Source organism: Trematomus bernacchii, unplaced genomic scaffold, assembly GCF_902827165.1.
Source record: "Trematomus bernacchii unplaced genomic scaffold, fTreBer1.1, whole genome shotgun sequence".
Taxonomy (NCBI): Eukaryota; Metazoa; Chordata; class Actinopteri; order Perciformes; family Nototheniidae; genus Trematomus; species Trematomus bernacchii.
The window spans coordinates 16,608,377-16,623,612 of NW_022987739.1; the positions used below are offsets into that span (position 1 = coordinate 16,608,377).

At 43.7% G+C, this 15,236-nt stretch overlaps 1 protein-coding gene across 1 annotated transcript; it reads right to left on the reverse strand.

Moving 5' to 3' along the window:
• Window positions 1-333: 333 nt before the first annotated feature.
• si:ch211-262h13.5 (uncharacterized protein LOC571127 homolog) lies at window positions 334-6,074 on the reverse strand. Its single transcript, XM_034147134.1, has 7 exons — window positions 5,794-6,074; window positions 4,621-4,731; window positions 3,989-4,076; window positions 3,126-3,292; window positions 2,551-2,658; window positions 1,926-2,012; window positions 334-1,090 (listed from the first exon to the last, which is right to left on the reverse strand). The coding sequence occupies exons 1-7, from the start codon at window positions 6,025-6,027 to the stop codon at window positions 536-538; spliced, it is 1,350 nt and encodes a 449-aa protein (XP_034003025.1). The 5' UTR covers window positions 6,028-6,074; the 3' UTR covers window positions 334-535.
• Window positions 6,075-15,236: the final 9,162 nt, after the last annotated feature.

A 15,236-nucleotide genomic window follows, 5' to 3' on the forward strand; every position in this document is an offset into this window, starting at 1 on the left:
TTAGACTGTGGGATGCTGTAGCCACATACAGGATGACTTATTACATCTTCACTTCTCTTCTCTGTGTTAGTTTGCTCTGTCTAACAGTTTCTGTGTTGACAAATGCCCACTTTGATTAACTGCAGCTTTAAAGCTTCCCTGAGATGTTTGCACATTGTCGGTTGCCTGAAAGCTATTTGGCAAAGCTTTGGCCATGTGGTGAAGAATCCTAATACACCATGACTTTTCCTTTGTTGTGGTCGAGTATAATCTTACACCAACCTTGGAGCATTGTCAAAACTATTACAACAAGACAAATGTTATTTGTGTTGTTAGTATTATCAGACTGTTAGCTGGGGTTCAAACAAAGATTTATTCAAATTGTTCAAATATTTGAAGCTATTTTTAAATATAGTTTAAGCTTTGGCCACTTGAGATGTATAGAACTAGCAGCAGAAAGTTAATTTAAGGGGCCAAGAAGAAGAGATAGCATTCCACAAATTATTACAAGCCATCAGAGCAGTTTACTGCTCCACCCCTTCACTGGCAGTGCCAGTCAAACAGTGGTGTATCGAGCAGGACCCGGACAGGAGCGGAAAGGAGAAGACCCACTGGGGAAATCAGACAGGAAGGTGGGGTTGTGAGAGGTTGTGTTCTCCATTAGGGCCTGCCGTTTCTTGCGGTCACGCCTCTGATAGCGGAAGTTAAAGGGTGGTCGCATAGCTATGGGCCCTCCTATCTCTTCAGAGGAGGAGGCAAGAGGGTCAGCCCCTGGTGGTTGCTGTTGCTGGTTTACTAGATCTTCAGCAGACTCACTTGAAGAGGAGGAAAGGGGGATACAGGGGTTGGCAACAGGAGGGTCATAGGGCACAGGGTCAAAGGGCACAGGGTCAAAGGGCACAGGGTCAAAGGGCACAGGGTCAAAGGGCACAGGGAGAATAGGCGTGGGGTCAATGGGTTCTGGTTGAACAGCAGGGGGCAGTGTGGGGTCAGAGGGAATAGGCAGTGGATCATATATTGGATCTTCGATCAGAGGAGGGAAGGTCGGGATCTCAGGGTCTTGGGGGATGTCGTGACCTTGAGGCTGCACTGGTCTAAGGATATCGACATTCTGCAAACAAGAAGACATGATCAAGACCAAATTGATATTTGACAAACTCACTCTCACTGGCTGCAAAAAGACTCCCAGTCACGCAATATTGCATTACAAACCACAGCTCTAGAAAGGAGTGAGAAGACAGTGTAATTATAGCTCAGAACCATACAATTTTGAATCTCATGCGTAAGTTAAACACACACAAGAAAAATGTGCATTAGAAGACACAACACACAAGATATGATGGAATAATTATATGGCCAGTGGCATTTGTTCAGAAAGAGTTGAATTATAATTGTAAAGGTTGCTTTAGTAACATCTGAAACAAAATAGAGAATAAAACATTCATCCAATCTCATTGAGGCAGCAGCTTATTACAACCCAACTGCAGCCCCACAGTGTGAAGTGATTGGCATTTCATGTAACATTTTTGCTGAATTTTCGTAACAATGTGTTGTTATTTTTTTAGGGTCTACATGTATAATCCTTACTTTTTCTCCTATTTATTGCATTTAATAATCGGTAAATATTGGTAGTCTTTAAGCCAGGTTTTACATGTTGACTTATGTCTAATTTGTGTATTTTTTGTTAAGAGAAAAGATGAATGCTCTAACAAACTGTAGAAATATGTTAGCATCAGTATTTAGAATAATGGAGTTTGAATGATTATATAATGTGTTTTAGATCTTAACAGTAACTTTTACTTTGGTCTCACTACCTCTTTGGGTTAATCATTCAGGGATACGATGAGTAACACATTTTTGACGATAATTAACCTACAAACCAAAGGATATTCCTTGTACTGTAGGTGAAACCCTTGTTTCTGATTGGGATTGTACAATTCCTGTACCTTTATTTTAAACATCTCACAGGACACCTGAACATCAGGGTGGACGCCCATGTCTCCGTGCACAGATCCTGCGCAGAAACCTGCAGTCTGAGAGAAGAGATGAGACATTTCATCAATTTCATTATGATACTGGGTCACAGCAAGACCAAAAGCAACAGGATAGAGCAGGGGTTGTAAAATAATAAATAAATAAAAGAAGTTGAAGACTTGTCAGGCTTCTTTCATAAAATAATAAATTACTGCAGCCTTTTAGTGGTGTCAGTTTTATAACTAGAAAAACGGATCAATCATGTCTTCAAGTAACACTTCCAGGAGCTGCATAAGTGATAGTCAACTGGCTGATTGATGTTTATTATTATTATTATTATTATTATTATTATTATTAAGTTTTCCGAACACCATTAATTTGTGTCATAACAGTGTCAAGTTGTCAGGCATAGGGATCCATTTATTTTAATTAATGGAGCCTCTTCAGACAATGTTGTTTGACAATCAACATTGCACTTATGCAACCACAGCTTTTGTGTGATTTTTTCAGTGTTAAACCAATATAACATTTGACTTGTCTATTAGAGTGTGTTTGTTGTGCCGAGATAGTCTCTTGTTTTCCCTCTGTGTTGAGTACCTCTGTGTCAGACTCCACTGTTAGTCGCTGGCAGGTGCCTCTTTCTGTCACTCCCTCTGGACACTCTTGGACTATATACTCCACAAAGCTGGCTTTCACTGGCACAACCTGAATACAAAAGTTATATGGTCAGAAAAGGGCACATTTCACAGATAAACACACATATAAAGGCAGATACAGAAAGGACTATGATTGATGTTAAGAAATTGTCATCATTTATGTTTTAGAGCACCAAAACATTTACCCAAGGGAAGTGATTGAGCAATTTGCTGACCCTAACGCCCCAAGTAAACTAGTACGTTTAATATTTTCTTCCCAAACAAAAGGCCGCCCAGACAGAAAAGTCTAAAGTGCCTCAAGTCATTCGCTGCAACCTCAGCCTGTATCATTATGTTATTTGTGGAGCAATAAAGGCACACAGAAGCTCAAAGGTGCACTTTTCCATCTGCTCATGTACACCCAGAGATTTACCTCATGTTACATTTCGCAATAAACGTGATATTCAACACATTGTTGTGTAATGAAATCAGCTTTGTGTGTCCAGTCAGAGTTACTAACTGTAGATGCAGGCGTACCTGTGCTGAAGCTCGGGTGATCTTCTTCACTCCCAGCCCTGCCCCCACTGTGGACTGTCTCTTATAGGAGTCCAGAGTGGCCCGGGCAGCGTCCACAGCCTGTGGGCTATCTGCAGGCAGCAGGAGGGGGCAGGTGGGACAGGTCTGCTGGAGCTTCTCTGGGGCATCTACAGGAACCAGAAAGGGATCATATAAAAGATGGAATAGTTATATCTGCTCTGAAATTACAACTAACAAGGTATTATAAGTAGAATATAATAGGCAGACATGCATAGGTATTAAATAAAAGCAGTGATTATCAGTATTCAGTAAAAGCTGGCTCTATTAAATACATTATCTTTTTAAACAGTCTCTCGTTAATAATTTCATAAAGCCCTTAAAAGTACACCCACACAGGTGTTTAAAATGATTTTAGCTGGAATTAAGGAAATAATTGCTTACAGCGTTAAGATTTCTTATACAAATTAAAATGTATTAAAGCGCTACAGATGGGAAGGTGTTCCAGGCCTTTAGGCGATATACAAATAAATATTGAATCTCCGATTGACACTAGGGTGAAACTAATCAACATTTCCATGGCCAACTATTTGATTTGTCATAGTGGGAAATGCACAGGTGTGGCTAATTATATTAATTAAGGCTCAGTTCCGTCTAATCGTGGCAGTAAGCCATTATTAATGTTATTAGTTACACCTGTTAATCAAAATGTCTATTCAAAGAGAAATATCTTCTCTGATAAAATACTTTTTTCTTCTTCTGATGAGCTGTCAAACAGAGCTGTATTATTTGCACAAATAATACCTGTGGGGAAATTCAAATTATTTGCAATTTCCTTATAATGCTAAACAATTGTTTTAACATACCTGGGACCAGAGTGCAGTCGTAGCTGTACAGATAGGAGTATCCCTCTGGTGTGTGCAGAATGGTGGTATTGCAGTTTCCAGAGATTTGCTGTGAGGAATACAATGAAAATAGAATATAACATGTAAAATAGACCCCGGTTAATGCCACTTACACAGATTTGACAGCATGTAACATAGCCAAAACAATCCAAGTCAAACTTTGAGTTTGTGTGTGTGTTCTGTTGTTTTTGTGTAGGAACCAACGTTGTATACCTTGAGTGAGAACATTTTCTGTATTTCTTCTTAAATGTACTGTTTGTCGGAAAAGAGTTGGGTTTTAAGGTTAAGGTTTTAGCTTAGAATTAAGTTCAGAATTTAGTCCAGCTCAAGTGTTAAAATTAAGGATTAGGGGCTACACTGCAGAAAGTCCCCTGAGGCAAATTAGTAAATTATTATGTAGAATATACGGGTTGAAATGAGCTTGAATCCAAATGTAAACCATACATTCAAAAGAAAGGTAATGAATGTGTTCACAATCAAGATATATACTGCTCTATTTACAGAGTAGGTTACAGGGTCAGTCCTTACAACAGTGTGTGTGTGCGTGCGTGCGTGCGTGCGTGCGTGCGTGCATGCGTGCGTGCGTGTCGTACTGTTTCCATGAATGGTCGGACGTCACAGCGTTTCCATGGTTTTGGGCTGCCTATGTGACACTTGGTCTCCAGGACATCCAGGTCCAGGTAATAGACATTGCCTGCTGGGCCCTGACAGGCACAATGCAAACACAGGTAATAAGAGAGGATGTACAAACACTGCTGTGTGCTCAGACTTTCCAATCATGCTGTTATATGGCCCAGACTTTCTGTTTATGAAATAAATAGAACCTTTGCACATATTGTAGAATATATCAGAGGTTCTATTGTTTAATAAATCTGTCAAGTGTGTTCATATTTTAAAGGAACCATTTATGAGGCACTGTGTGGGATTCCCTATAACACTTTTTAGTGGTAGTATTAAAAACAAATTACAACAATTTGAGCACTTGTAATGGCAGCCTTTTCAGGTCATGAAGTTGAAGTGAGCCTCTTAAAACCTGATTTATCCCACAGTCTGGTTACAATAGCCCTCAGCAGCTGACAGCGTGAAGTTCATGAAGCCTGTCGTGTTAAGTCTGTCCCAGAGCTCCTGGACTGAGAAGACCTGGACTTCTATTAACTGTAGCTTGAGTCCTAAAGGCTTCTATCATGAGGCATGAAGAAGTTGGATTCTGATTTCATAATATACAATTCTGTGCATCAAATTCACTGTAACATTTATTATAACCAACATGCACTGATGGCATGCATTCACAGCGAACAACACATATTTATTTTTGTTTTTAGTCTTTCGTGGTGGTGCACTAATTTAATTGCAGCTATTTTTCAAGTGTTTGTCAGTGGTTCCCAAACTAGGGTCTGGGGACCGCAATAAGTATTTGAAGCAGAGTTTCATTTAATTATCATCTCCCCAAAGTGAGAGTCGACACATTGTTAAATGTAAGAGGGTGATTTTTGATTAGAATTTTGACTGTGCACAGTCATTTGTGACAACAAAACACACATTTTCTCAAATAGGATCCCACTGACATGAAAATTGGCCACGGTTGGTTAAATCTATCAACATGAGACTTCCCTTCTTCACACGGATGTTTAGTATTTTCAGCAACAGAAGGGGAAATAACCTTGCCACCCCCTTTCCTTTGTTAAACATGAACAAATCACCCGCTGACAGAATATTACAACAACACCAGGCAGCTTCTCCCACTGGGCATTTGCCTCTTTACTGACCTGAGCATGCAGGTGGACATTTGCAATGCGGTTGAGGGCAAACTTGTAGCCGTCAGTGCGATCCTCATTGATGTAAGTGACAGCCAGACGAGACAGCTTCTCCACTGCTTTGTCATTACAGGGGATGGGAGCAAGTTGGATGGGCGATAAATCCAAACCCTCGCCGTACACACACAGAGTTTGAATAGATAGCAGGGATAATAGCAGTAATAATCTGCAGATAGATTTGTCCATGGTGGCAGCGGCTCCAGACAGGAGCTGAAGTACTGACCTGGTTTAAAGTCAAGTTTGTTCTCTTTTGTTTGCATTTGGTCTCTGCAGTGACTTTTGGAATCACAACAGCACACAGATGTTGAAATGATGCCAAGGACAAAGTTTATTTGATGTCAGAGGATTGTTATTTGTGAATGAATGTTTCAGTGAGTTATTTAACCTGTGGATCACTGTAAAACAAATACAATGAACAACACATTTCAACAAAAAATAATGCATGCATAAATGGGATTTCTTATTTTTAGGTGCAGGCGGTGATCTGCTTTATCCCTTAAAAATGAAGTGTAGTAAATATATAACAAAATTGTTAATGCTATAATCCCCATTTACACTATGTCTTGGACCAAGGAATTAGTCATATGTTGTATCTGCACTATAATGATATAACCACAAGGGGTCACTGTGAGTCTGGTCTGCTGTACTGGTAATCTGGTAGAATTTGTGGTCCACCAGACAGAACTGGGTTAATGATTCTCTTATATCGAGTTAATTACTTTCAGCATTAGACTTGCTGCTGTATTATAACCTTCTACATCCGATATTTGTGTTTTCTGTCTGGATTTTCCCCCAAAAAGCCCCCTCCAAAAAAGAATTCAGATGATTTTTCTGACTGTATTTAGTTCAAAAGCAATGGTTAACCTCTTAGCTCCAAATATGATGTATTTACACAAAAAAATATATGAATGAATTTCTAATCAATGGAATGCAATGGTTTTTGTTATATTTCCTTAATGCATAGCAGCAAACAGTTGAACTGGGCTCTAATCTGTGTTATGGGTGGGGTTCACACCTTTGGAGCAGTCGGATAGTTTCCTTTGTTCACAACAAGACCGATTAATGTCTGTAATGTAGTTGAGTACATAGTAGCACTCTATACATTTGTCTCAACATTTTCCATCTTAAGTTTTTTCTTTTTTTTCAAACTACTGTACATGAATGTTTAAAAACCGTGTCTGTGGATATTTGAAGTCAATACAAAAATATCATTTTTACCAGAGATATAGCTGCGTGACTCCATGTATGGCATGTTGGTTGTTCATTCCACTACCTTTTTCCAGACTGGAACCAGATGGATTGTTGCTTCAGTTATTTATTATCCCTGCAGGATACAATTTAATGACTTTGGTAATCCCCCCTTTTCCCCTCAGGCATTACCATCAGTTTGTATTTATCCAACAAAATACCTTAGCATCTATTGTATAGAACATAATATCTTGTAAACACATTCAGTTCCCTGATGATGAGTCTTGACATACCTCCTGACTTGACATATCACAAGATCACCCATAATATCCACCTTGTCATGCTTTGAGCAAAGATGTTCTATAACTAAAGATGATGGATTATTACAAGTGGCGCCAATGGTATGGGAAATTAGTGAATTTATATAGTGCTTTATCCAATCTTTATGACTCCTTTTACAGAGGTGGGGGGCTGCCATGCAAGGTTCCATCTGCTCAAGGAAGCTAATATTCACACTGACATTCACACATGCTATCTGGAGTATCTTGCCCAAGGATACATCACCATGATGACTGCAGGGGCCGGGATCAAACCCACAACCTTCTGATTGGAAACAACCACACTACCCCCTACCACAGTCGCCCATAATATGAAATGGTATAAAAATTAAACATATGTGATGCAGAAACAGCCTGTACACATGCCACATTTTTTGCATCCTCAATTATATTGTTGTCAATGCAGATGCATGGACCAAATACCTGCAATTTAAAATAATTCCCCATTGACCTCAGACTTTCTGTAAGTGCTAACAAGTACAGTTTAGCATACTGATGTCAACAATATACTCAAATCACTGTACAGCCACAGAGGCATTTAGAGTATCTGTAGACTCTACTCCAAAATACTATTCAGGTTTTACTAGTGTAACCATAACTAGCAATCCTGTAGTATGAGGGGCATAATAATTAGCGTAAACACAGTTTGTTGTGATGTATAACTAAACATATTTATTTGTGGTTTAAGTGGCTAAGTGGTAACATATATAACATACAATTTGTAGTGGGTTCGTATTGAAAGCAATGATCCAGGGATAAATCATTTTACCCGCTTCAAATATTCACTGAATCAGGTTCAGCTCTCAACAGGAGCTGGAGGAGGGAGAGAGAGAGATTGAGACTCACTCAGCAGAACAAATTCTGCTAATATCAGAGGAAGAAAAAAGAGCTGCCTCAATGTTGTGTGTGTGTTTTTGTATGTGAGTTTGTTGATGTGCTTCGGTACAAGATAATGTGCACCAGTGTTTGTCTGTGTGCACATTTGACCGTGCAGAGCCATGATTGCATGTGTCAGTGTTACCGGCAGCTATACTTGTGTTGCAGCAGAAAGCAGAAGGAGTCTGTCGGGGAGAGATAAGAACGGCGAGGCTGCTCCAAGGACTCGCTCTACCAGCACAACGCCAGACCCAAGTTAGACAAACCTCCTTTGATGTGAGCACAGAGTAATCTCCCCTTCTGCTCAGTGCGGAGAGATGCCACGCTGTAGTGATGCCCAGGCCCAGATAGGATGGGGCTGCTGCCACTGGGGATCCTGCTGTTCAGGATCGTGTTTGATGGGCCCTGGGTGAGAAGAGAAGATAACATTTCCTGTTTGACGTGCTCTAAATAGCGTTTTGAAAGGAGTCATTGAAGTTTCTTGTAGTGGAAAGTTTCACTCTGACATGGTCTTAATGGTGTTTCAGGGGAGTTCAATATTGCTATTGTTTTTCAGTGGAGAGTTTCAATGTGGCGCGGTCTAAATGCTGTTTCACAGATATTCTCACCTTGCCAAGAACACATTTCTGGGGGAAATGCTGGCAGAACTCTCCTGAATCATCCCCTGCCAGTAGGAGAGGGAACGAAATGGTTTCTATGGCTGCACTGCACATTAAGGAAAAAAAGAAAAGCCCGATGCTATTTCTCCTGTTTTCCTTTCTAATCACATTCTACCTGGGATTTGTATTTCTGCATCAGAGTGTTCACATGTTGCCTTTTATCTTGACTTTGTCCATCTCGCACAGCGGCCGACCTTTATCTTTTGGAAATCATTCTCTTTTATTCACACGTACACTATCCTTGCCTTTGTCTTCTCTTTTACAGTATATATCTCTTTCTCCTTTTACTGTTTCGGTTTCTTTCTTTCGTAAGATGCTGCTGGGATTTATTTTTGTATCGTATTGGTCACACTGCATAGAAAAAAAAAACATAAGGATGGAGAGAGAGAGTAGGAAGAGGGATAATTCCCTCATTTAATTGGTTTCAAACTTTTTGTCCCCTGGAGGAGCTGCTTCCTACAGTGTTGTGGCCAAAACATGGACACTGATGCTAAACCCATTACATTTCACTGTAATTGGTCAAGCTGGGAGCTCATGCTAACAAAGCTTTCACAGTTGATCGGCATTCTCTGCAGCAGTGGTCACAAATCCCTGTCATCTTACTTGGATAAAGTCGTCAGACTTTCCACATTGTGTATTCAGATTCTCTCACTGCAGCCACAGTTAATGAGTACGGGACCCACACTGAACATTAGTTGTAATATGAGGAGTTATTTGATTTGTATGCCTGTAGTTAGTGCCTGTATTCTCATTAAGAGAGGAGAAAGAAGAATACTCTCTAAAACGTTTACATTTAAACTTTAAGCAATGGTTTGTTTTGTAATTATCTTTGAAACCTATGTATTCTAACATATCTAGGTTCAAGAGTCAAATACCCACGCAGCACAGTTAGGGAAATGCATGCATTTTCCTACATATTTTTATTTAACCTATAATAGAGGATTATGTTAAATCATGTTATGATATAAAAATGTTCCTTATCTTGCACTGTATTCTATTTAAATCTAAAGGCTGCATATGCTAGGAATTGGCTTCTTTGTTCTTGCTGAAACGTTCCTGCATACAGACAGATACATAGAGACCTCTTTGATTTACATTTCAAAGCAAAGCGGCATAAAATGGTAAACAATAATCTAAAGAGAATATCAAATGTAACGAATATTCTCTGTGGCTTTGTAAATCTCAGAGACCGCTTTTCACTACATAGTAATTTGATTCACTGTTAAAAAAAGAAGAAAATTGAGCAATGTTGCTTTTGATGTTTTTTGCTTGTCATTTAAAGCATTTTGCGAGGTGCAAATTGAGATGCATTGCACAGTAAATGACAATCAAATTATAGTTCCATCATATTGAGTCTCAGAGAGGGAGAAATACAGGGGAGCATAGTCATGTCAGAGTGTGTTACAGAAACCCAGAGTTGGGATGATGATGCTCACAGTGAGAGAGACTGGCTCAATCACTGAATGTGATTGAAGTACCATGTGTGGTACTCCAAAGTCTGGCCTTCGTGATGCATTGCCCACTCCTCATTTTACCTCCACGGTCAAGATGTATCACAACCAGTCACCTGCTACCCACTACCCGGCTGGACATCAGTGCCAGTATTGCTCACGGAAAGATAATTATTTGGCAGTATTATTGTGGCTATTTGGAGCATGTCCTAACCTCTACTTGCTATATTGTAGGCTTCTCAATTCATTTATCTCAAATGTGTTGGGTTTTTGTGATATAAAACCTGTCTGCATGTTGTTGTCTGCCTCTATGTATGTATGTCCTCATCTCTGTTGTGTGTGTGTGTTATATGTTTTCATGTGTGTGTGTAAGAAAAGAAAGAGAGGGGTTAGGGAGAAGTCACTGAGTCAATGCATGACCTTGTCTAACCGCTGGTTATCAAACTCTTGACTACTAAAACTTTTTCAGCCCTAAAGCCTATTTATACACCCATACAGGCCGCTTTGATGTCGGCACTTAAAAGCACCACTAACTCACCCCGGAGGAAGAGCCTGGCACACAGAGTCTGCTCTGGATGTCTCAGCCTCTGTGTGTGTGTGTGTGTGTGTGTGTGTGTGTGTGTGTGTGTGTGTGTGTGTGTGTGTGTGTGTGTGTGTGTGTGTGTGTGTGTGTGTGTGTGTGTGTGTGTGTGTGTGAGAATGTATGTGTGTGTGTGCGAGAATGTATGTGTGTGTGTGCTCACCATCCGTGTTCGGCTTCATGATGACTAACCGTTTTTTAACTTTCGTATTTCTAGACTTTACACCTCTTTTCCCTTTTATGTCCATCTGTTCTAACGCTTGAACGTCTGCAGTCTTTGTTATATCTCTCACAGGCTCCGCCCTCTACTGGACTCTATGGGTACTCCCGTGTATCCTATCCGTGCACGCATTCCTTCACTGAGACTTCCATAGACGTAGCCGGCCCCTGGGCGGGCCTACCTGAATGTGCGCGCACCTCACTGCATAAGAGGCGGCCTCGCCTCCTCACTGCTATCCCTTTCTCTTCAGCGAAGCAGCATTGAAGTAACTGAGTGAAGAGAGACGGACAAAGAAAGAAAAAGAAGGTTTTTTCAAGTGAACGAACAATGGACTCACCTGTGGAGCGCCCGTGTCCTTCGTGTCCGGGTTCCATCGAGGGTGACGACCCCCATACCCGGTGTATCGAGTGTCTGGGGTCTGACCACGCGGCGGCTAACCTGCCTCCATCAGCAGTCTGCAGCGCCTGCCGTTTATTGCCTCGATCCAGCCGCCTTCAGAGAGTGGCGCTGTTCGAGGGGTGCTACGTTTCGCCGGTGGAGGACCCAGAGCTCGACGTGGTAGAGATGGAGGACCTCGAGCAGGGAGTGCCCTTCGTCTTCGCCATCCCAGCAGCCCGGACGGGTCGGAGAGAGGGACGATGATGATGACACCTCATCGTCCGGGATCTCCGGTGACCGCCAGGAAGGCCATCAGCAGAGGTCTGCACGTCAGGACTTCTCTGCGGTAATGGCTATGGCGGCGGAGCGTGCAGGCTTGCCGGTTCCCCCACCATTACCTCCGAGGCCGGTGAGCCGCCAGCGTCAAGGTTTTTACGGCCCGGGCCGTCCAGCACAGCCGGCCTTCGTTTCACCCCCCCCCCGCCAGACATCTGGCGGTGTGTGGAGGCCACGTGGCGGCAGCCACTAAAAACGTGCCTACTTGGGCAGGAATCCTCAGAGTGGAGGGCCACTCGGACACGGAGTGTCTCGGTGTGCCACCACTGGAGGATAGCCTCGCGGCCCATCTGCTTCCGCAGACAGCTGGGTGGGCAGAGGGGAGAAGGCCCCTGCCCCTGCTGCCGCGTGACCGCGAGATGCTTGAATATCTGGATAAGATATTCAGGCTCGGGGCGCAGATGGCGGCGGTGGCCAATAATCTGGGTGTGTTGGGAGTGTCGCTGATTTCCCATCAGTGATTATTCGGACCGCTGCGTGGGCCAAATGAATAATCTGGTCCACGGTATGGCTACCGCAGCCGGTCGAGTGATGGCCCTGACCACCATGGCGTCGCGTCACGTGTGGTTAGGTTTGACCGCACTGACCAGAAAGGACTGGGATGATCTCCTTGGGGCCCCCGTTGCCACGGATGGGCTCTTCGGATCGATAGCCTCGGTCACCCAGCGCTTCAACCGCCTGGAGGAAGAAAAGGCACAGCTCAGCCGCATGTTGCCGCTGGCTCACCCTCAGGTCCCTCCGCAAGGGGGAGTGCGTCCGGCGGTGGTAAGGCGGAGAGAGAGGCGTCGGGTTAGAGTCCCGAAAGCGCACTCTGCCTCCGCGGTCCGTCCTGAGGTGCCGGGTCAGTCCCGGCCCCTGCAGGGACAGACTGACAGAATCCGTCGGGCTCCTGCTCCGGTCCGCACTCCGGTGCTGCCGCAGTGGAGGGGTACCGGGTGGGGAGCTCCGTCTTCCAGGAGTTGACTGGCGGCGGGAGGAAGCGTCTCGGCAGGGAGAAGGGAATTCTCCGGCCAGGACGCAAGGGCAAATCCTGCCTCCTCCCTATTTGACCCTTTGATTGTAAAATCATCTTTTGGCAATAAAAGAGATAAATTGTATTCCAGTTTGAGTGTCTCTGTTTACCACACACCCACACAGCCACGTAATGTTGTCAGTACAGTTTCCCCACTCGCTGCCCAGGTTGTAACTCCAGTAAAGGAGGCAGCTAGTGCGCATGCGCGGGTGAGAGTGATAAACCGCGCTATGCGGGTACAGGGACATTATGGCCGGCGTAACAGGGTTAGGAAACAATTAATGCCTAGTGTGAAAACTCCACTTGATGTTTTTCACTGTTCGGGTGAAAACATCATGGCGGAGCGCGCTGGTGCGTTCAAAGACCTCAGTAGAGAGTCGGCCCTTTCCGTGTCGACCCCCCATGGGCAAGTTTCCCTTCACGGGAAAGTTGCGGCGGGACGGGTCACCGGAGAATATCACAGCGTTATTGCTGGGGCCCCACAATTGGTTGCACATCCCCTGACACAATGTTATGGGGAATGGAAACGCAGCTGCATGTTAACGGAGTGGATGGACAGGATGCTGAGACGGGGTTATTCACTCCAGTTTTCCAGCATCCCTCCCCCGTTTACAGGCATAAGAGAGGCAAAGCTATCATCCCGAAAGGAGATAGGCTTTCTCTCAGCAGAGGTTCAGGCCTTGGTGCAAAAACAGGCAGTATCTGTTGTGCACACACAAGACAGAGAGAGGGGGCATTATTCCCTGTACTTCCTGGTGCCCAAGAAAACAGGCGAATTCAGGCCCATTCTGGATCTCCGCAGTCTGAATCTCCACATTGCACGCAAAACATTCCAGATGTTAACTATAAAATGGTTACTGGAACTGGTGCAGCCAGGCGATTGGTTTACAACCATCGACCTGAAGGACGCTTACTTTCATGTCGGAATTGCTCCAGGACACAGAAAGTGTGCGTTCTGCGTTTTGCCTTCCAGGGGGTGGCCTACGAGTACAACAGGCTGCCGTTCGGCTACTCCCTGTCCCCGCGCACGTTCAGCAAGTGTGTGGCGGTAGCGCTCCAGCCGCTGCGCAGCCGGGGCATGAGAGTTTTCTTTTATCTGGACGACCTCATAGTTATGGCCAGGTCCAGGGAACGGGCAATGTGTTATACAGCTCAATTGATCCTACACCTAACCAAGTTAGGATTTGCGATCAATTAGAAGAAGAGCGCCCCCATACCTCAACAACAGGCGTTGTATTTGGGAGTGGTGCTCGATGCAGGCAGGCTACGCGCCACCCTGTCAGAGAGCAGACAGGCATCCTTGCTACAGGCAGTTTGCAGACTGCGACAGGGGGCAACAGTGACAGCTTTGACTGTCATGCAGACCTTGGGTCTCATGGCGGCGGCTCACGTTGTGGTCCCGCTTGGGTTACTGCATATGCGCCACCTGCAGAGGTGGTTCTCCAGCCTGTGTTTAGATCCCAAGAGACACAAACGGCAGTCCCCGGATCCGTAAGCGCGTCAGGGTGTGCTCGGCCAGCCGCAGCCTCTTTCTCTCCACGGTTACGACCGAGGGAGAGGTGAGTGAGGCGCAGCGGCTGCTAAACAGAAAGCCGGTCAGAAACAGGGAGATGGAGTGGTGTTGTTGCGAGACAGCAGTGCGTGTATACATCGGGCTCCGCCCCTGTACCCTCTGCTGTGCTTATATAACAAGGGTTACCATACGTATCCCGACGTTTCGGGGTGGGATGTTTTAAAAAGCTTTCACACATTAAAAGGACATTTAAGCATCTCATAAAAAATATGTCTTCCGTTTGAATCCAAATCTGTATAGCATTAAGTTTGAGGGGGTAGAGACAGGACCTGTGTCTATTCTGTCAACAAACCGCTGATCTGATAGCCTACCTTGTATTTCTCAGACTGCCTGATAAACCACAGACTTGGGATGTACTTGGCAGCACGCCATTTCAATTATCTTTTGCTTTCACTTACTCTGGAGTAATCTTTTAATCTCACTGCTATCCACCTTAGTCTCAGCCCAGTCTTAGAAAATCACTTTGCCTTTTTTTCTCTCTTTTTAATGTCCACCAAATATTGAATATTTTATTCGTCTCTCATTATGTTTGTGCATCTTGCAGCAGCATTCTCCTGTGCTGAAGACTGTTGGTGTAATATCCTGTTACACATTCATTAAATAAATCCAGTTTTGATGTTATATATAATTGCACAACAGTGATTTAATTGAACCAGGTTCATAAAAGCCTTTAAATATTATTTTCCAAGATTTGACGTCTAAGATGGCTCTTGTCATAAAATCTAAACCTGTTAAAGAAGTGATATATTTTAAATTTCAAATTGTCTGAAACAATCAGAGGACT

Bases quoted from the DNA above. Each gene is read 5' to 3' on its own strand.
- si:ch211-262h13.5 (XM_034147134.1), bottom strand. From the start codon at position 6,027: ATGGACAAATCTATCTGCAGATTATTACTGCTATTATCCCTGCTATCT. The intron at 3,293-3,988 runs GTATGTTAAAAC...TGGTTCCTGTAG, and splicing joins CGACTGCACTCTGGTCCCAG to ATGCCCCAGAGAAGCTCCAG. The intron at 2,659-3,125 runs GTACGCCTGCAT...TTTTGTATTCAG, and splicing joins TCACCCGAGCTTCAGCACAG to GTTGTGCCAGTGAAAGCCAG.